Raw genomic sequence first — 21,342 nt, forward strand, 5'->3', positions numbered from 1 at the left:
GATAACACCAAAAATAAACACCGGTTGCGATAGACACCTATAATCATAGCATATACTGTTATATGCGCACTTTTCGTCGGCATCATCTCATCTTTTCCCGTCCTGGACCATTTTAAGCCATCTACTACTCGCGAAAAGCAAGTTTTCACGGTTTGAAAAACGGACAATACGGGCGAGGAGAATAAAATATACATACCTGTCTACCAAGAACATATACCAATTAATACATAAAGACTGACATTCTTTTAATCCACATTGTTTTGGGGACATTGAATGCAAAAATTGTCATCAATTAACAAAGTGTCTCACCCGGTGTCGGCATGTTTTCTATTAGCCGAAATGGAGTTTGTAACCCACGCGCTGATTAGTCAGGAGAGAACCCTGCCAAATACCTGTATGACGAGCACTGTGAATGGTTGCTTATCAATTTTCAATAGGTAATTTAATACGCCAGGGGGCGGAGTTTCGTCGATTCGGTCAGTTGATTGACGTCGGCGTGTATTCGGTAATAAACAGAAGCAACTTTGATAGCGCTGCGGATATGATAATTGCCAGATTTTGGGGCGAAGTGGTTATCGCCGGTGCTTTTGATCAGGGCGATTACAGGGAAGCCGCGGCGATATAATCGCCCGAGTCGCCCAGTTGCGTGAGCCCTGTAATATGCAATAGACGCTACGTTGTACATGCTGCATAATTTTTGCGCTCTTTAAAATTGAGAAAAAGATTCAACAAAAAATAAATTTGCACCGCTAATTTGAAGCAAAAATATTTAACGTTACGGTAACATTTACATTCGGAAGTGTGTTTCGGATTAAAAACGCGTTAACATCGACTTACGGGAATGGGTTTCGGATTACAAATTTAATTATTCCCATTTGAGATTTCAACAAATGTTAACCGTTGCGTTATAAATTCAACGATAATTTGTTTAAACACTTTACAAGTCGAATAAATGTTTTGACGGAATTATGCATGAAATTCACGTTGTCCACGAGGATCACAGCCGGTTGCCATCATCAGTCTTCTAACTATCGATTATCAGACGAAACATTAACAAGTGTGCGTAATTAATTCAATGAAAATTTGTTAAAGCCCATAACGTGTCGAATAAATGTCAGAAAAACGAGGTGAATCAGTTCTATAAATGGACATGTTGAAATATACATGTACTGGAATTAAATAAATTGTTATCACACAATTGTAACCGGGATCATTTGCACAACTTACCCGCTATAATAATTAATTGTTTACCACTTGCAATTAATTTCTCGTATTAATTATGAGTCATAGGTAACACTTGTTTACAGTAAAAAGGTGTGATGATGATGCCCTAAACCGTCTTTAATGTTCTGTACTGTACTAATTACCGGTTTGATATTACTCAAATGGTACAACTTCTTGCTAATCAAGCTGCGATAAACTCTTACCGGTACTTCATGCCCGACGTCAATCAAATATAATGGTCGATAGTTAACCCCGCCCTCATAAGCATTCGCGTAACCGATTGGACGATGAACTTCACAGTTTGACGACTGGAAAGTTACCAGATACATCCTTTTCAGCATTTAAATGACCGTGTAATGTGGCTAGAATAATCGATACGCGCGTCATGCTATTCTCTTATCAGTGGATTATCCATTACCCCATGTGGTGTTTATGGCATTACTTGTGAAAGTAGGTACAGAGTGCTCTTTTAAAACAGGGAATATTGATACACTGATAGGGAAACCTTGATTTTTTTGGACAATCTCCACTTTCTTTTACTGAAGAATACACTGATCGGAAAATTTCAAGCGCCCCGGGGACTCTGATTTCGAAATTCAAGCGCCCCAGCAAGGGGCGCTTAAATGGCCTGCGGAAGACCCTGTAGTAGTAGTAGTAGTAGTAGTAGTAGTAGAAGTAGTAGTAGTAGTAGTAGTAGTAGTAGTAGTAGTAGTAGTAGTAGTAGTAGTAGTAGTAGTAGTAGTAAAAGTAGTAGTAGTAGTGGCAGTAGTAGTAGAAGTAGTAATAGTAGACATGGTAGAATAAGTGGTGGTGGTGGTGCAGTAGTAGTAGTAGTAGTAGTAGTAGTAGTAGTAGTAGTAGTAGTAGTAGTAGTAGTAGAAGTAGTAGTAGTAGTAGTAGTAGTAGTAGTAGTAGTAGTAGTAGTAGTAGTAGTAGAAGTAATAGTAGTAGTAGTAGTAGTAGAAGTAGTAGTAGTAGTAATAGTAGTAGTAGTAGTAGTAGTAGTAGTAGTAGTAGTAGTAGTAGTAGTAGTAGTAGTAGTAGTAGTAGCAGTAGCAGTAGCAGTAGCAGCAGCAGTAGCAGCATTACAATACCAATACTTAAGAATGATCAAATGGGAAAAGGTAACCTAGCACTGGCAGTAAATATGGGGCTCATTTACAGGTCAGATTTGGAATCTCTGCTGTAAAATGAGATCTTGAATGAATTAAAGGGAGGCAAATCTGTAATAAAAAGAAGATGCATAGACCGTAGTTGTTTCCCTTGTTTGAACTATGCTAAATCCTTAAAATGCCTATTTCCAGTAACTGTGACTTTCACCTGTGACCTTGACCTTTGACCTAGTGACCTCAAAATCAATAGGGGTCATCTGCGAGTCATGATCAATGTACCTTTGAAGTTTCATGATCCTAGCCCCAAGCGTTCTTGAGTTATCATCCAGAAACCACCTGGTGGACGGACGGACCGACCGACATGAGCAAAGCAATATACCCCCTCTTCTTCGAAGGGGGGCATAATAAAAGTTTATATTTGATTTCTAACAAAAACAAGAAACTAGGAAATGCCACAATACAAGGTTTTTTAACATCTAACTAACAAATAAATTTTAATTAAAGCAATTGTGCAATCCTAAACTTGATCTACATCTTAAACTTCATTGAAAACACGGTTAAAAGGATGGTGTTTTTTAATTGATAAAGCATTGGGCAAACAAAATGAGAAAACAGACAGATGGAGTGATTCATGTTTGTCAACTTGCTATTAAATGTGTCTTGTTCTGTGAAAGTTGGTCATAATGCATATGCGTAAAGTGTCGTACCGGATTAGCCTGTGCAGTCCGCACAGTCTAATCAGGGACGACACTTTCCGCCTAAACTTGATTTTCGGTAAGGAGGGACTTCCTTGAAACTAAAAATACCATTAAAGCGGAAAGTGTCGCCCCTGATTAGCCTGTGCTGACTGCACAGGCTAATCTGGAAAGACACTTTACGCACATGAATTAAGCCCTGTTTTCTCAGAACAAGACACAAATATATTAGGGACTTAGGAGGTACCTATGAGCCTTCTGAACATAGTAGGCAGCCAAAGTGTCTAGAGCCTTCATCTGATCTTTGTCGCTGTTTGGGTAATCAAAGCCTGCATCTGTCCTAGACGCCTCCAGGATCTTAACAAAATCTTCCGCATAGTTCTGTTTGTAATACTCCAGCTAAAACAAAATTCACTAGAATTTACAGGCTCAACAAGAGAAGTGGGCTAAAAAATAAAACAAGAAAATGAATTATACACATTGTCATTAAGGCCAAAAAAAAAAAAGTCTTGGTTCAGGAAACATGGCCAGAAAAATGTAGGAGGGTAGGTAGGTTTTTTCTTTTTTTGTTTTTTTTTTTTTTTTTTACCAGTCGACTGATTTCAGGGTGAAAAAGGGTCAGTTAATGCACCCATGATTGTTTAAACACTGACCAAATGATGAATATTGCACATGTGGTATTTAGTCGTTGTATATTATTCAATATTCCTAGCTCTTTATGCACTTCTTCAGGGCTAGCGCTGGCCCAAAATTTCTTTTAGCCAACCATTTTTTCTTTGTCTGTCTGTGATAGTGTGACCTTCATATTCAAAAGTGAACAAGCCATCTTTATGAGTCTCTGGTGTTTGGGGTGTGACCTTCAGAATTTTGTTCATCATGAGACCTGACCTAGTCTCCGACAGGTGCTCAAGAGTCTGAATAGTGGCTGTCAAAAGGAGGGTAACCTCAAAATAGCACAAGTCTTTCTTCTGGTACATTTTTTGATAAAATGGCAATGGGTTTGAGCGCATCGCACAGGAAGTGAGCAGTGTACATAAATTTGAATGTTGCTATTGGTTTGTACAGGCTAAGGGCGTCACAGCACATTGATTTTGATTCATTATCAAAGCGAAGCCAATTGTTGTCAAGTTTCCATGACTCTTTGAATGTTCTAGTGTTTTGTGTTTTAATTTTTTTTTTTTGTTATGACTCTTTTTCGTCCAACAACGCTTTAAGGTTAAAGACGCCATGTTAGCGACTTTAGAGACAAAGTGGTTACTTCCATTTTTATAGTAGTGTAGATGAAGGACTCTTCCTATGTGTTAAAAATTTGAAATGTTAATTAAAATTAAACCGCGCGTGTTTTTCACATTTTTATTTGATTAAAATATGCTGCTGTCAGTTAGCATAGTGTGCGAGTAAAACAAACAAATTAATTAATTATCATCTTTTCATTTCGATCGGAAATTGGCAGAAAGTTGTAACATCATCGACATAGAACTAATTATTTAATTATCACTTTTAAATTCAGATCAATAGACAGCTTGGAAATAATTAAAATATTGTCACGCTTCTTTTCATTTTTAATCTATAATAATACGACATTTGCGACCGGCCGCTATTTTGTTTGCAGACGACAATATTAACTGTGTATTCAAAGTGCACAGTGTCTGCGCATGAATGACCGAATATTACTCCATAGCTCCACCCATTTTTACATTTCATTTAACAACGTCATTTCATGTGTAAGCGAGCTCAATGTTGATTGGCCAGCTAGCATGCGCACTTCAATAACAATAAGGTCAAGCGATGTCTCGTATACACGTGCAGACCGGTTATTGTTCACTGTTCAAATTGCGAACATTTTCATTGAAACAAAGAGAAAAATATAGAAAACCAATCCAGGTTTAATTGGTGGCTGTTTTCAATGAAATTTTACGAGATTTTAGCATTTTCTTCATCAGATTTTTTTCCATGGACCAAAAAAATCGTTAGGGTCGGGGGCAAAAAATAGGGTCGGTCGGGTTCCCTGAACCAAGACTTTTTTTTTTTTTGGCCTAATTGGAAACATGAAGGCCTGTTGTATATTTTTACATGCATCTGTCAATATTGGTAGTCAATACAAAATATATGTTATACTTATTTTTGTGTGTGTTTGTGGTAAGAATCAGATGATAACTGTTTTCGGTATATTTGGCTAGAAAGGTAACATTTAGGCAGGCCACATAACCTTTCCAAATCTAGAAATAAATAACTGCTTTTGTTTAATTATTGCACTTTCTTCACAAATGTCAGCAACCTGGAAATTATGTATCTTAAAAAATACACAAGAGTTCCGCGGTCGGAGATGACCGCATTGAAGCCGGATTTTTGATTTAAATGACAGGAAAGTACCTTTCGTGTTTTTGTCAATGCAATACTTAAATTACTGAAATATTGTTCAAAGGTCAAAATGAAATGTAAGTACTTTTCAAGGCATGAGCAAAGTTTGAGATTCTAGGTCCAAGCATACCAAAGTTACAACAATTTTAACATTTTAACTTTTAAGTTCACAGTGACCTTGACCTTCAAATGAATGACATTGAAATGAATGACCTTGAAATGACCAGTGGTCATCTAAGTGTGCTTGCAAACCTTTACGTCAAGTTTGAGATTCTAGGTCCAAGCATACCAAAGTTATAACAATTTTAACATTTTAACATTGAAGGTCACAGTGACCTTGACCTTCAAATGAATGACATTGAAATGACCAGTGGTCATCTTCTAGTACTGGCCAATCTTTATTTCAAGTTTGAAGACTCTAGGTACAAGCATACCAAAGTTATAACATGAAATAAGAACTTTAACATTTTTACATTCAAGGTCACAGTGACCTTGACCTTCAAATGAATTACCTTGAAATGTCCAGTGGTTACTTACTAGTTCTGGCCAACCTTCATGTCAAGTTTCAAGACTCTAGGTCCAAGCATACCAAAGTTATAACAACTTTAACATTTTTACATTCAAGGTCACAGTGACCTTGACCTTCAAATGAATGACCTTGAAATGTCCAGTGGTTACTTACTAGTTCTGGCCAACCTTCATGTCAAGTTTCAAGACTCTAGGTCCAAGCATACCAAAGTTATAACAACTTTAACATTTTTATATTGAAGGTCACAGTGACCTTCACCTTCAAATGAATGACCTTGAAATGACCAGTGGTCATCTGTTAATCCTGGCCAACCTTCATGTCAAGTTTGAAGACTCTAGGTCCAAGCATACCAAAGTTATACCATGAAATAAGAACTTTAACATTTTTACATTCAAGGTCACAGTGACCTTGACCTTCAAATGAATGACCTTGAAATGACCAGTGGTTACTAACTAGTTATGGCCAACCTTCATGTCAAGTTTCAAGACTCTAGGTCCAAGCATACCAAAGTTATAAGAACTTTAACATTTTTTATATTGAAGGTCACAGTGACCTTGACCTTCAAATGAATGACCTTGAAATGACCAGTGGTCATCTGTTAATCCTGGCCAACCTTCATGTCAAGTTTGAAGACTCTAGGTCCAAGCATACCAAAGTTATACCATGAAATAAGAACTTTAACATTTTCGAGCACGCCGCCACCCCGCCCGCCCGCCCCCCCGCCCGCCCGACAACATCAATCTATAAGCCGAGATTTTTTCGAAAAAAATCCGGCTAATAAAATGAAAGTTTTGCATGACACATAGAATCGATGAGTGATACATATGTTATGTACATGTAGCAACACTTAAGCCCTTCAGAATAAGGTAAATCAGCTTGGCCAAAGAGTCATTGAATTCAAATGTACTATGAACCTTGACAGTAATTTCATACATCTCATCCCCCCAAAAAAACTCCTTTATATGCATACTTACAGCAAGTGTGTACCAAATGTGCAATGGGGCAACCTCTTGTCTTAAAATGCTGAGTACTTCTTCTCCTTCAGGAAGCTGAGACAAATCTAGCTCAATAACCTGCAAAGAGAAATACCCGGAATGTACATAGTAGAAAGATAGGAGATTTAATAGTTAAATATCGTACGATTCCCTTATTTTGAGCATGACCTAATTTCAATCACTTTGTTTACCCTAAGAACACGGCTCTAGTGATGACGTCACACGCATGCACTCTGAGTATTTTGTTTAACTAACATTACTATGCTTCAAAATAATTACAGACACGACTAAAGTGAGGGAAAAAAAACAGTTTAATTGCATTTAAAAATCTTACTTAAACTGAAATCATCCAAATATATGCCTATTCCGTGCATTTTTCTCGGTACTGGTCATTAAACTTGCACATAAATTGCAGACCAGTGCGCTAGTGTAAACACATACTTTCATGTATTTGATTTATTTTAAAGAAAATTCTTTTACTTGTTAATGATTCCCAGAAAATTTTGCATGGAACAATCTGTGCGGGTACATCACGAAAATAGGTGACATTCCGTATCAACATGTTCAGTGGGTATACCCTGTCACGATTGGATGATTATTTCATCAACTCTTTTAATAGCTACATGTATGCCGAAATTTTCTTTGAACAAATTGCTAACATTTTTTGTTTTTTACAATTCTTTAGCACTTTTTAGTGTCAATGTTGCTCAACATAAGATCGCCCGATAAAACAGAAACTTGTTAAATGGTAAATAGAAGTTATAAAAAAAATTAAACTTAATTCCTTTCAGTTTTTCGAAATTTGTTCAGTGAATCTAATTTTCGTTAGAAGTTTTGTTGACCGCATGCCTATTGCAATCGAGTACTTTCGCTTTTTGGATGTGACCTCTAGACTTAAGGTAAATAAACAACGCGAGTAGTGTATGTCATTTGCGGGTGTGTATAGAACTATCAGCTTTGCATGGTTAAACACGCTGTAAATAAACAATTTTGACATGGATTTAACGTGAATTAAATAAACCTTTTTAGGTACATGTATATTTTTTATTGCGGCATAGTTTGAATTAATTCATAAATTATTTTAGTTGTTTCCTTAACCGCTCGACTCAAGGTACAGTACACTCCACGTGTTTTCCCCAATTTCCCTCCATACTCCGCGGGTTTCGACCTGGAGGGAGATTAAGAAAATCCCGCTATACGCGGCGTTTGCATGATTTTGGACGCGGCGGTTAACGATCGGCAAAACTGATAAGCCGACGCGGCGGCCCTCGGAGTTGGCAACGCGGGGGAAACTCCGCGTTTTACGAGATAACGATCAATTTAATTTTGTTTGACTTCCTGATTTTCAAATAAAATTACATTTATTACAAGTACATACATGTACATGTAGTATAATATTTACAATTAAAAAAAACAACCAAGATAGATCGATCCCGACGTGGTTGTAGTAGTAGTTGTTGTTGTATAGAAAACTCGTTTATTTACGACACACAAAACATCGTCCTTTAACTAATACTTACCAATTAATATAAACACAGTTTGCAACATTGTTTTTATTTTGATAATTTAATCCAAAGTTTTCATGTTAGCAGTTGATTTTCTATACAAATGACCAAGGACCCTAAAAATCTCGCAAATCTGTGTGAATTGACAGTTTGACGTAATCAAAGAAAAGCCGCTTCCTGTCTACAGGCACAACTTACTCAAGTAAACACGTTCAACGAATGCATAAGGAATGGTTCAATTCTCTGCTCGCTAATGCATTGATTTTCTCTTTGTTTGTAGGTTATTCCATTGATTGCTAAAAGGTGCAGGGATGTCAATTGTTCCAAATTTAAAATCCGGAAAATTAGGCCGGGGTCTAGGAACACAGGTCCTCAACGGAGATTAAGGGCAATGCCCCCCCCCCCCCCTCCAGCCCTCTCTAATAATTGTACTATTTTATAGTATTCCTAGTTGCAATTTCTTGTGAAAACTGAGCAAATATTATTCATCAGAACGTCTGCATCACCGCATTTGTATTCGTCATTATAGGTTTGTTAATAATGGAAGTAAAAAATAAATCAGAGAAAAATTGCTGTATCCGAAAACGAACAAATCCGAAAAATATACGTGTTTTAAACATTAAATAAAATGTGCATATCGTATGAATGCCGAAAAATGAAAAACATTCACCTAGCAAATACGTAATCAATATGTAATTTGGTTAACATATTGCTGTACAATATGATATTGAAATGCCTAACTTCCCTAATCGATAACTTAAAATAGTTCATAATGGCGGATATTTGCAGTATTACCGAATAGCGGGAAGGGCTTTCGGTGTTCGGAAAGGGCCTAAATGTATTTATTTTCAATGTTTGAAAAAAATTATTTATTGCTATTTTCATAAACAGTACCTTTCATTGTGTTTATATTTTACATTTCATTTAAATCCATCAAGAAATGATATAATTTTACAATATTTTTGAATGCCGTACGATACGATCGAGTAACGGAAAGGGGCGAGTACCACGAAAAGGGCTCGTAGCGGAAAAGGGCCTCGGCCTTCGGAAAGAGGCTTAAAAAATATTTTTAAAGCTTTAAAGACATTTGACAGGGCTCGATCATCGTTAAGTTTCGTAATAAACTTAAAATACCTGTTGATGTTCGGAAAGCGCTTTACAGTACAGCCAAAGCGGCACAAACATTATACGCGGCTACGCCACGGCCAGATTATTAGTCCGCGGCGGCCGAATCGTGTGTTCACACGGCGTATCTCCGTGGCACGCGGCATTGATCCGCGCAACGACGCCGAGTCTGTATTAACCTCGCGTACTTTCGCGGAGTAAATCCGCCGCATACGTACGCGGCGGATCGAGTGAAAAGATATCCACCTACATGTACATACATGTATGTGTAGCGTATAATTAATTACGCGCAACTGTTTATGTTTCGTTCGATTATCATTATTAAATTTGTAATCCGAAACACACTTCCGAATTTTAATGCTAACGCGTCCTTTGGCAAATTCTAGCGTCAAATAAACAGTGCTAAAATATCCTTTGTTTCATAAAAAGCGCGCGAAAATTATGCAGACATGTAGAACGTCGTTTGGAAAGTTAGGGTGTATTTTGTGTTGTATAAATACATGAACATCACGTCAGGCGTAAATCGTGTGTTCAGTGGAGAAAAAACGATTAGACGTTATTTCATCATCTCTATAAATAGTAACAAATGCCAAAATGTATTTGATACTTAAGGAAATATCGATAATGTTTGTGTATCGTAAATATTTACCAGCATTTGCTTTAACACTGGAATATACGGGATTATGGGGTAATAAGTAGCGATATTAACTGTATAATATGAATAAAATAAAACGTGTTTATATACGCATATTCAAACAATAGTTATAATAAGCTGATAATTAACAAAACTACAAATACGTCGTCACCGTCTTGATTATTGATGTGGCTTCAAACTGCTAATTTTCTCAGCTAAAATATAATAGCGGAATCAACATGCAATTAATTTATAAATCCACCATATGCTGGAGCCTTGACCACTTGTATGTGCGAAAACATAATTACGTGACCTTGTTTATGTGTGAAATACATACGCTACGGGCGGGAAACAAACTTAATAATTGGCCAGACACATTAACTATGCTTACATGTATATGCTAATACAATCCGCGCACAATAAATTTATTATGATTTTAATTATTATTATAATTGTTCTTTCAAAATTTATTAACTACATGTAACTAATAATTAAAAAAAAAAATATTTCATGATCGCATCGACTCGGCATCATGTGGCGGACCGCGGCATGCCTCGGCGGACAGATGCGAAGTTTTGCGGCGAAATGCGACTTGCCGCCGCATACTGACGCGGCTTCAACGACTGACGCGGCATCGACTCGTTTCGCCTTGCCGCCGCGGATCGCGAAATACGTTTGTTCCGCTTTGGCTGTACTGTATATATTTAAACGGTTACTTTCTTAAAACATGCATTGGTATTGTCGTAAACAAGTAATAAAATTGTGATCAGTGTTCCGTTTTTATTGAATATTGTGTATATTTGATAAATACATTTTTGTGATACCATAATTGACGTAAAAAGCGAAATATATTTTATGATACCATATTTGACGACAAAAGTGAAATATATTTTATTATTTTTATTTACATAAATATACACAGAGTATCATACGTAATAACATAATAACACACACTAACAAATGGCAACATAGCATACATTATGACTGAAACTGTACGATGAAGAACAAAAATAATACAGTAGGCAATTATGCCCATGAGTATGCATGAAATCATATGTCAATACAATATAGATACACCCAAGTCACAGGTCCTGCAAAGTAAATTATCATAATTAAATCGAGACATTGTCAATGTCTTAGACGTTAACGATAATTAATGTTTTGTCTTCATGGAGATCAACGTTTTTAAGTTCTTTTAATGATGTCGATGAGTTTGTTTTTTTATTTCTTAATTATTGTTGTATAAGTTGTCTTTAAGCACTTGGTGTTCTCGATCTTTCCGCTCTTTTTCTTTTCCGTTGGTGTGGTTTTTTTGACTGCTGTTGGTGTTTGTTGGACTGTCCTTGTTCCATCAGCTGATACTATTGTGTTAATGTTTTTCACATAATAATTTAAAAATCTTCGTGTTCGCTTTTGTCGGGCTTCTTCTGTCATTGTTGCCCAGAAGCTGATGTCGGTCTTGTGGTGCTGGTATTTTTCTGCCAATCTGTAAATTCCTGTGTCGCGAATGGCCCTTACTCGTTTCTCCTGTTCACCTTTGACGATGTTGTACAGCGTGTATTAATAAATCGTGGTAAACCTTGTTGTCGCCACTGTGTTGCATTTTTCAGACATTATTTGCACTTTCAAAATTGTTGTTTGTCCAACACTTTGCAAGTTTTCCTCGTCTAGTCGGTTTGATCACGTGTTCAATGAGTAAATGTTGAAGAGTAAATGTTGAAGTTTTGTTTCGAAGTAATTGAGAAATGTTCGTTTCTTTGTTTCCACTCAATCAATGTCCGACTATGTAAATAGTTCATTAATGGCAAGTACTTGAGTTTCTTATACAAAACACGTCTTGTCGAGACGTCCTCAAATATTTGTTTGAATACACGGGTAATTATGCTAGATACACTTGAAGCGTCTCCTTTGAAAAATAATTAACGTTTTAATGAGTTGATATTTATGACAGATTTAAATATTTATGACAGATTTAAAAATTAACATTCCGAATTTGATGACACGATATTTAAATATTGAAATTTCGCCCAAGCTTGTTTGATATATTGAAATCTAGCCTAGTCCAGATAAGATTTATTTTAGTTTCATCAATATGAATTAGATATACAAAATCAATAATCTTATTAACAAATGATATGACGTTTGAATATGGCATGTATGGTATAGATTAAATATATTCTATTACCTTTGTTAAAATTATCGTGTACACTCTTTATAATCTCTGTGAAAAACAAATAAATCTTAATGCATTTATATCAGTAAATACATGTACAATGTATAAGTATTGTTCTGTATTCGATTGACTTGTGTCCAATTTGACAGTATATTGAAGTTTTACGGATACAATTGAAGATTATTCAATGATCATTTAGCCACTAACCAGTAGACCTTAATGAATGTTGCGTCTATTGGCGGACATTACAGTTAATGTCTGAAATAATAGCAGTTTCGCGGTCATTCAATCTTTTTATCCATACATTTAATATATTATTAAAGTTGATGTTTATTAACAAGATATTTTAACGTGATTGCGTTGTTTGATGACACATATGTATAATGTACTTGAACAAATACCGACCACATTTGCGGATAATAAGACGATTTGTATCAGTTGGGTTTCATATGCTTTAATCTGTAGACAATTACCACAATTATCATTAGCTAGGCGTGAAAACATGACAAGCATGCTACCAATTGCGTGATCATAATCAAGTAATTACAAATATGTTATACAGAAATCTTCCACTTATATCATTTTATCCGATGAAAAAAAAAACGATGGTTAGCGAAAAAAGCACAAACTAAAACAATGTCATATTGTGACCAAAAAAAGAATACTTCTACGCTGACGTATATACGCTCGCCTCTTTCCGTTACTCGTTTCGTACGGCATTAAAAAATATTGTAAAGTTAAATCATTTCTTGATGGATTTGAATGAAATTAAAATATAAACACAATGTTAGGTACTGTTAATGAAAATACCAATAAATGTTTTTTTTAAACTTTAAAAATAAATAAATTTAGGCCCTTTCCGAACACAGAAAGCCCTTTCCGTGGAAAGGGGCCCTTTCCGCTATTCAGTCATACCCAGGATATGTTCGTTGCCTCGTAGGAATTTCGGAAAGAAGCGACGATTTTCCGTCAGTTATCGTTAATGTCCGTGCCATCGGCTAGCCAATCAGAAATTAATCAATAAAATACCGGGAAAAATCGGTACCGAGCACAAAGACGATGGAACTTTGACAAATATATTAATTTGGTTCTCCGTTGATCGCGCTTTCAAACGATTTTAACCCTTATTCCCCCCTCCTAAAAATATCTAATCTGATATTGATCTCAAAATCCACAATGGTCGGCTGAAATCCGGATTTCCGGGATAATCCGGAAAATTGACACCACTGAAGGTGGTAACTATTGAGTTGATAATTGCATTTAATATTCACAGTTGTATTCTTGTTGCGTCGACATTCTAAACAATGTTTACCAGTAATTATGGACCAAATCGGCAGAGTGACATTCACACATGTTAATCCCTTTTGTCAAAACACCGCAGACAGCAGTCTACACAATAGGTCAGTAGGCCAGTTCATTGTTATTGTTTTGATTCCCGATTTTCGCGCATGCGCAATGCACTGGTAGTCAAAAAGCATTGCTTACAGCTAACGCAAAGCATATGGATAACGAGACTTGTTTAGTCAATACATCGAAAAGAAACTTAAAAAACAACACCTAAATAATATTTAAAAAATATAATGTTCAGTGCCAAAAGAATGCATTAACACATTTATTTGCATTTTAAAAGAACGCGTCATTAGCATAAAAGTAATTAAGATTGTCTGAAGACTGAACGACAGACAATTCGACGCAACAAAGAGCTCTATGCATTAGCCGTATAATTATTTGCAGAAAAGCTTCAATAAAAATAATGATACATCTAATTATAAAATTATAATTATCAATTGCATGCGTAAACTAGAATAATAAAAAATTAGTGATAGCTAGAATGTGTCAGTGCTTCATTGAAAATAAACGTACTACAAAGCCCTATTAAAAGCGAAGTTCATGACGGTATTTCAGTCTCCGCCAAACTAGTCAAATTTTTACAGGACAGTAGGTCCTGTAAACTGGGAAAAAATACAGGACCTCCTCTTTTTTCACAGGACCTACCAACTACATAAATATATTAATACAATCACACGAAAAGCGGCCATACATGGTACTTGTTTAGTTTTATGAAACATGTTCTGAAAACTATTGAACACATTTATCATTATAATTGCACTATGTACAAAAAGAATTTAGGAGCATTTTATTTTCAGGTGGTGACGGTCGTTTTCCACCGGGAGTCGCTCCCTCGTAATATCGTAGAAACATTTTTCAAACAGTTTTCAAAGTCAAACTCGGCGGTAGCGTTTGTTGATTCTTGTTGCTAAGTGTCAGTGCGCATGTCAGAGAGAAATCTGGTCAATACGGCCTAAACCCACGACGGCTTAGATCATTGATCTCCAGCCTTTTTCACGCAGGAACATTGACTGTCAAGATCATGACATTGCGAATGAAGATGATCACAATTATTAATAACTATCTCGATTACGTCCATACAAATTGATATTTGTTTCATTTAATAATCAGATTTATAATTAACTTAATTAGCGACTAGGCCGTCATGGATTTAGACCCTCCTGACGAGCATTCGTCATATGGAAACGACGCAAAAAAATGGACCAATCAGGTGCATCGAAAAATTCCGTAGAGTAGAGCGTTGGAACGGAAAGACGCGATCGCTATTTTTATACCGCGGAAAACTTTCAGAGCCGTAAAAACATAAATAATCAACAATTTCGTTCTTTTTTTTACCGGACAATCGGTCCTGTAAATTAGACCGACAGGCCGGACCTTACAAAATTTTACAGGACATGTCCGTCGGTCCGACCATGTTTGGCGGAGACTGGTATTTACATGTAATTTTAATTTGGATGGGTGTTGTTCAGAGAATGACTTGAGGAATATTAACATTTAACTGAAAAACACAACCTCACATGATGCAAATTGAACTGTGTATTCATGTATTTTGTAAACTCGTTACTAGTTATCGAGTATGAGTGACAACTATCTAACATTTAACACACACGCACAAACACACACACACACAACATAATATATATACATATATAATATAATATATACACATTGTTTCATTATTATTTACCCCCATTGATGTCAAACGTAATTTCTTGTTTTTATGATGTATTTCGTGCATTGCCGTAACATTACATCTTCATACTGAATGACGTATTTATAATTAACCGATGCCCGCTAAATACGTTAAATATTTTTTATTTACATTTTATAATTCATAAATACTTTATTTTTTTATAAATAAAACGGGCCTTTTTCCTTACCGTGTTCAATTTCTGATAATCTATAGACTTCAAATTTGTACAATAATTATGTAACATATCTAATTTAAGCAACTGTTAAGTATGTTGGTGGTAAATTTATTCAACCAAATGCCTAGTTACTTAATACTACCAGAATGAAGACATGGTGGCATCATCAATTGCGTTTAATGACCAGACTGTCATCTGCTACCTAGTGTGATTTATGACACCATGTTGTGTGTTAGGTCTGGACAATATCTGATCAAAACGAGATAATCGGATTAGGCAGAACAAAGGGGCAATAAAACACCGGTATACAAAGGCTTAAACGATTTTAAGATTGATGCAAACAATCAAATGAAAACTATTGCATTTAATTTAATTAAATGTTTATTTAACGTGTCAACATGTTAGTTTTCCCGGACCAGGGTAAAGGTCCCTGCCCAGACATTATGGTTAATTTGTAAATGTTTTTTATTTGGATTTGATCTATTAATTCATTGTGTTCAATCTTATTTGTTTCAGTAACGTAGAACAACTTGTTGGCATGTTGAAAAATAAAATCTAAATATAATCGTTTAAATTTAACCGATCACGCTCTATTTCTCCCCATTGATTGTATCTTTCTTTTGACTACCAATATAGCCCGGATGTAAACACGCAGGTGCGCGTGACGTCACGCGTGAACTGGTCTGTAGACAAGCTTTGCGTGTTTTCATAACGTCAAACACTTAAAATCCAGTTCCGCCCAGATGTCTTTTTTAATCAGTTTACTATGCAATTAGTGTTTAAATAATTACTCTACTAAAATACCGTAACGATAAAGATTTGGCGTGTTCGATTTGAAATTATTTTAGAGGAAATATCAACTTATTCGCGATATAATTTCGTTAATAAATACCAAAGAAACTTTTAACCGAAATCAACAAAATTCAATGTTCTCTGCGCTACAAAGTTTGTATGAAAAAAATCAATACACGCACGCTTTGCAGGAGTATACAGGGGTTTTTTTTAGAAAAAGGGGAAGACGCTGGACGCTGGGTAAAAGGGGAAAATCGAGCGCGAAAAAGACATATTTGGGGAAAAAATGAAAACTGTTCATTTCAATGTCTATAACTCGCCAACAGACTTCAGGTTTTTTTTTTGAAAAAGAGACATGTCTCTGACCTTTTTGTTCTTAAACACATGTCCTAAATAAAGTTGCAGGGGTAGATCTAATAATGGGAAATGTTTTCAACTGGGGCCGGGGAACGATTTTAATATTGTGATTTCAATTTCATGATGAATGGGTTGACGATCTAGATCTGCTACAGTATTGGAAGGGAAAGGTGCGGCAGCTGCCGATTGTCTACTTTCACTTTCACAATAATCCGACAGTATTAATCGATGTTGATTACATGTACCTCCGAATCCTGCTGGGTTTCAACGGTTTTTGATGATTTATTCTTAAAAAATGCGTCAACGCAATTAATATTTTCCGAGTCCGAACGTTTTATTTTGTTCGTGTATGAACGCCAATTGTGAGACTTTTTTTCTGTTTTAACGTTTATACCCATCTTGGCTTTCACATAACCCGGATGAAAACTCGACTGGTTTCCGGTAATTAATTGACGAATCACCCTTCTCGCGCAAGACCGGAATCCAGTAAAATAGTCACATGATTAATACGATTAGGTGCCCGGTTTCCATGGCGTAATTTAAGAGCTATATATAGAATCACTGGGATTCCCAGATTTGAGTGTTCGTCGGGAGAGAGAGAGAGCGAGATCGTTGTACATGGTACAAATAGGATAAGTGTCGACTTCCCAAAAGAAAGAAAAAAAAACATTTTTTTGAGGGTAAAATATTATATTTTGGTGAAAAATTATATCTTTGGAGGGGAAATGGTAGTTTTAGGGGAAAAATTCTGGTAGGGGAAGACGCCGATTATCGGCGTCACTTTCTTAGTAAAAAAAACCCCTGGTATACATTGTACCTTTACCTAGTACATTGCAGCATAACTTTCGCGCGCTTTTGTCGGGAAATATACATGACTGTATATTGGAAGCATTTGTAAACGTCGTGTTAACAATTAAAAATCGTAGTGTGTTTCGGATTACGAATTATTATTCTCATTTGGAAATTTTACGGAACATGTATTCTTGTGTCATATGTGTTATGATTTAAATATTAATTTGTCAAATGTATTATATTAGACTAATTCATGTTGTAGACGTACCTGTGAATTAAAAAACATAATTTTTATACGTATTAATTTTCTATACAATTATCTTTTTTATACATGTACTACAGTATTTAAACAATTTATTATAACAATGTTTTTATTTTTTGGCATGCCCAGTAGCACACTGCTAACGCGGCGTTGCGCGGCGATCACTGATAAGAACGGAAAGTGTCTGCATTTACCGACTAGCCTAAAGTAATACACGCCGCGGGAATTAGCGAACGCGGCGTAACGCCGAGCGTTTTATCGAGTTCACCGCGCTCTTTCAACGCCGCGTGAGCACTCGCTAGCAGAAAAAAACCCGCGGAGGGAGCGCGTTTTTTGGGGAAAACGCGTGGAGTGTACTGTAATTCAGTGCTTTCCACAGGATTTTTGTCAGGCGCCCTGGGGCTGATAGGGGTGGTTCGGGAGGAGTGTCCCCTCCCGACGTTGATATTTATTTAATTTAACATGTCAAGTAACGTTCTATGGTGCGTTTTAACTCATAGAAAAACAGCGTCGAAAGACGTCATTTGGTGCGCTTTGACTCTTCAAGAAAATCCCCCTGTCATTTTAAAATATATATTCTTTTTTATATTGTTTTAATTGTTTTAAAACTTTCCGGTACTGACAGTAAAATCCTGACTCAAACGATTCTCCAATACATCAGATTCAACCCGACTCTATTACTGCATACTTACTACTATTCAAGATTCTATTTATTATCCGATAATCCCGTTTATTCCGTTTTTATAAATCACTTTCTGGTAAATATTTACGATAAAAGCTACATGCTTCATAATTTTGGCACTCTTTTTAATTGAGAAAAAGATTCGACACAGAATAAATTTGCACTACTAATTTGAAGCAAGAATATTTTATATATATTTTAACGTTGCGGTAACATTTACATTCAGAAGTGTGTTTCGGATTAAAAACGCGTTAACGTCGACTTACGGGAAAGGGTTTCTGATTACAAATTTAATTATTCCCATTTGAGATTTTAATAAATATTAAAAGTTGCGTTATGAATTCAACGATAATTTGTTTAAACACTTAAGTCGAATAAATGTTTTGACGGAATAATGCATGAAATTCACAAGGATTACGGCCGGTTGCCATCATCAGTCTTCTAAGTATCGATTATCGGACGAAAAATTTACAAGTGTGCATAATTAATTCAACAAAAATTTGTTCACGCATTACGTGTCGAATAAATGCCAGAAAATCGTTATAAATGGACATGATGAAATATACATGTACTGGAATTAAATTGTTATCGCATTATTGTAACCAGGAGTTATTTGCACAACTTACTCGCTTGAAGTAATTATTTCTTTACCTCTTGCAATTAATTTCTTGTATTTATTATGAGTCATAGGTAACACTTGTTTACAGTAAAAAAAGGGTGATGATGATGCCCGAAACCGTCTTTAATGTACTTTTTATCTTACGTAAATGGTACAATTTCTTGCTAATCAAGCTGCCATAAACTTTTACATCGTGCCTGACGTCATTCAAAAATAATGGTCGATAGTTAACCCCGCCCTCATAAGCATTCGCGTAACCGATTGGACGATGAACATCACAGTTTGACGACTGGAAAGTTACCTGATACATCCTTGTCAGCATTTAAATGACTGTGTAATGTGGCTAGAATAATCGATACGCGCGTCATGTTATTCTCTTATCAGTGGATTATCCATCACCCCATGTGGTGTTTATGGCGCTTTCTTGTGAAATTAGGTACCGAGTGCTCTTTTAAAACAGGGAAAATTGATACACTGATAGAGAAACCATTGATTTTTTTTTTTACAATCTTCCCATCTTTTCACTGAAAAATACACTGATCGGAAAATTTCAAGCGCCCCGGGGACTCTGATTTCGCAAATCAAGCGCCCCGGTGAGGGATCATTAAATGGCCTGTGGAAAGCCCTGTAATTGGAGGATATGATCTGTTTGTGTTTTAATATGCCGGAAAATAGTTTATATTGCTAATATTACCGATTAAAGTACCGCCCAGATTTTGGGCGGGAGACTTGACATGGCATATGCCGTAATCAGTTGCAACTCCAAGCGACCCAGAGGGTCAATAGCACAGGGGTCTTTAAGAAAAAAACTACATACTATATAACAGTATACAAGGGATACAACCGTCAAATTTCCTGCACAATACCATGGTCTGAACAAAAGCAAAAAAATCTTTTCCAAAAGCATTAATTACACAAAATAAACGGTATACCAACAGCAGAGACATTTATCTTTCAGAAAATAAACTTGGCAATAAACTACAATCATTCATTAAATTAAAACGATACCTTTCATGCAAAAAAGCTCAAAAATCCTAACTGCGACACAAGTGTGCACAACTGAAAACTGATAATTCTAGTTCTAATTTCCATATTCCTTTAAAACTAACCCCTTTTGAACGTACATATTCATTTGCTAGTTTCTGTTTATAGTTAAATATAACATAATTACAATTAATTGTGATATTTTGCTGGAAATTCGTATAAAAACACTTCAATGTCGCAATAACAATAGTCTACTTTCATTTTAGATATCACACTTCATGTATTTTCGAACATGCGATTTGATTGGTTAATTATCCACTGCAGGAAACAGCCAACCAATCACTTTGCGTGTTACATTACTTAACAACTTGCATGTACATGTACACATGCTTGAAGATAGTAGATAATGTAAACAATTTAAGACTTACGGTGTTTTTACACATATGCAGTTATATGCCATCATAAAAGTTGTCTACTTTGATTCATAAATTATATTTGGATTATAAAACAAGGTAAAATTTGCTGAACTGCTCAGTATTATTAAATTATGGAACAAAATATGTCAAAGTGGTTGTGCACACGAGTTATGGAGGTTTCGATAAATGACAAGTTCGGTAAATTGGGTTTATATAGTAAATGTCGTGGAGGTTTCGATAAATTGGTATAAATAGGAATTATCGCACCTTTAGTCGATAAGTGTGTACATTAATTGAGTTGTTTGGCACTAATTAAATTATCTGATTAAAATGTAAGGAGTTGATGTTATCAATTTAGAGATGTTTGCAAAGTGTTAATATTAAATGCCAAGGCTTGCAACATTTTAATATTCTAATCAAGGAAGGTAATTTATATATTAAAAGTTTATCTTTAGGTCATGATTTTTTGTTTTTTTAATATATGTTTTTAACCAATAAGTTGTTATATTGTATCCATTTTTAAAATGTGTCTTATTTATAATATATGGTAAATAAAACGGATTACAAAGTTAATCAGTTAGTATTTTTTTATTCAACGGATTTGTTCAACGGATTTGTTCAGGCAATAAAATGAAATCAGTTATTTTGGCCGTAAATCCCAATACAATAGCCAGGTGCCTGTGTATTAAGCTGATAAGATAGGGATCACGACAGCATGTTGCTAATACACGAGTGTATTCAATCGGGTCTGCTGGCGTTATGTTAGATGTCATTTTTATCAGTTTTTAATTATGTGTAATTTAGTTCGCATCTCTTCGCTTAACTCAACGCTCAATGGCATGCACACTTGACAAAATTATAAAACAT

The 21,342-nt window shown here is 35.6% G+C and overlaps 1 protein-coding gene across 1 annotated transcript in view; it reads right to left on the reverse strand.

The window, feature by feature from the left end:
• The window catches only part of LOC127841096 (RNA polymerase-associated protein CTR9 homolog), an 83,504-nt gene that overhangs the window by 57,235 nt on the left and 4,927 nt on the right, over positions 1 to 21,342 (reverse strand). The window contains exons 2-3 of the mRNA XM_052369658.1: positions 6,896 to 6,994; positions 3,279 to 3,430 (exon numbers count right to left, since the gene is read on the reverse strand). Coding sequence (XP_052225618.1) covers positions 3,279 to 3,430; positions 6,896 to 6,994 — 251 coding nt within the window. The remainder of the gene's footprint in view (positions 1 to 3,278; positions 3,431 to 6,895; positions 6,995 to 21,342) is intronic.

The sequence above is a fragment of the Dreissena polymorpha genome, chromosome 1 (assembly GCF_020536995.1).
Source record: "Dreissena polymorpha isolate Duluth1 chromosome 1, UMN_Dpol_1.0, whole genome shotgun sequence".
In the NCBI taxonomy this organism is placed as follows: domain Eukaryota; kingdom Metazoa; phylum Mollusca; class Bivalvia; order Myida; family Dreissenidae; genus Dreissena; species Dreissena polymorpha.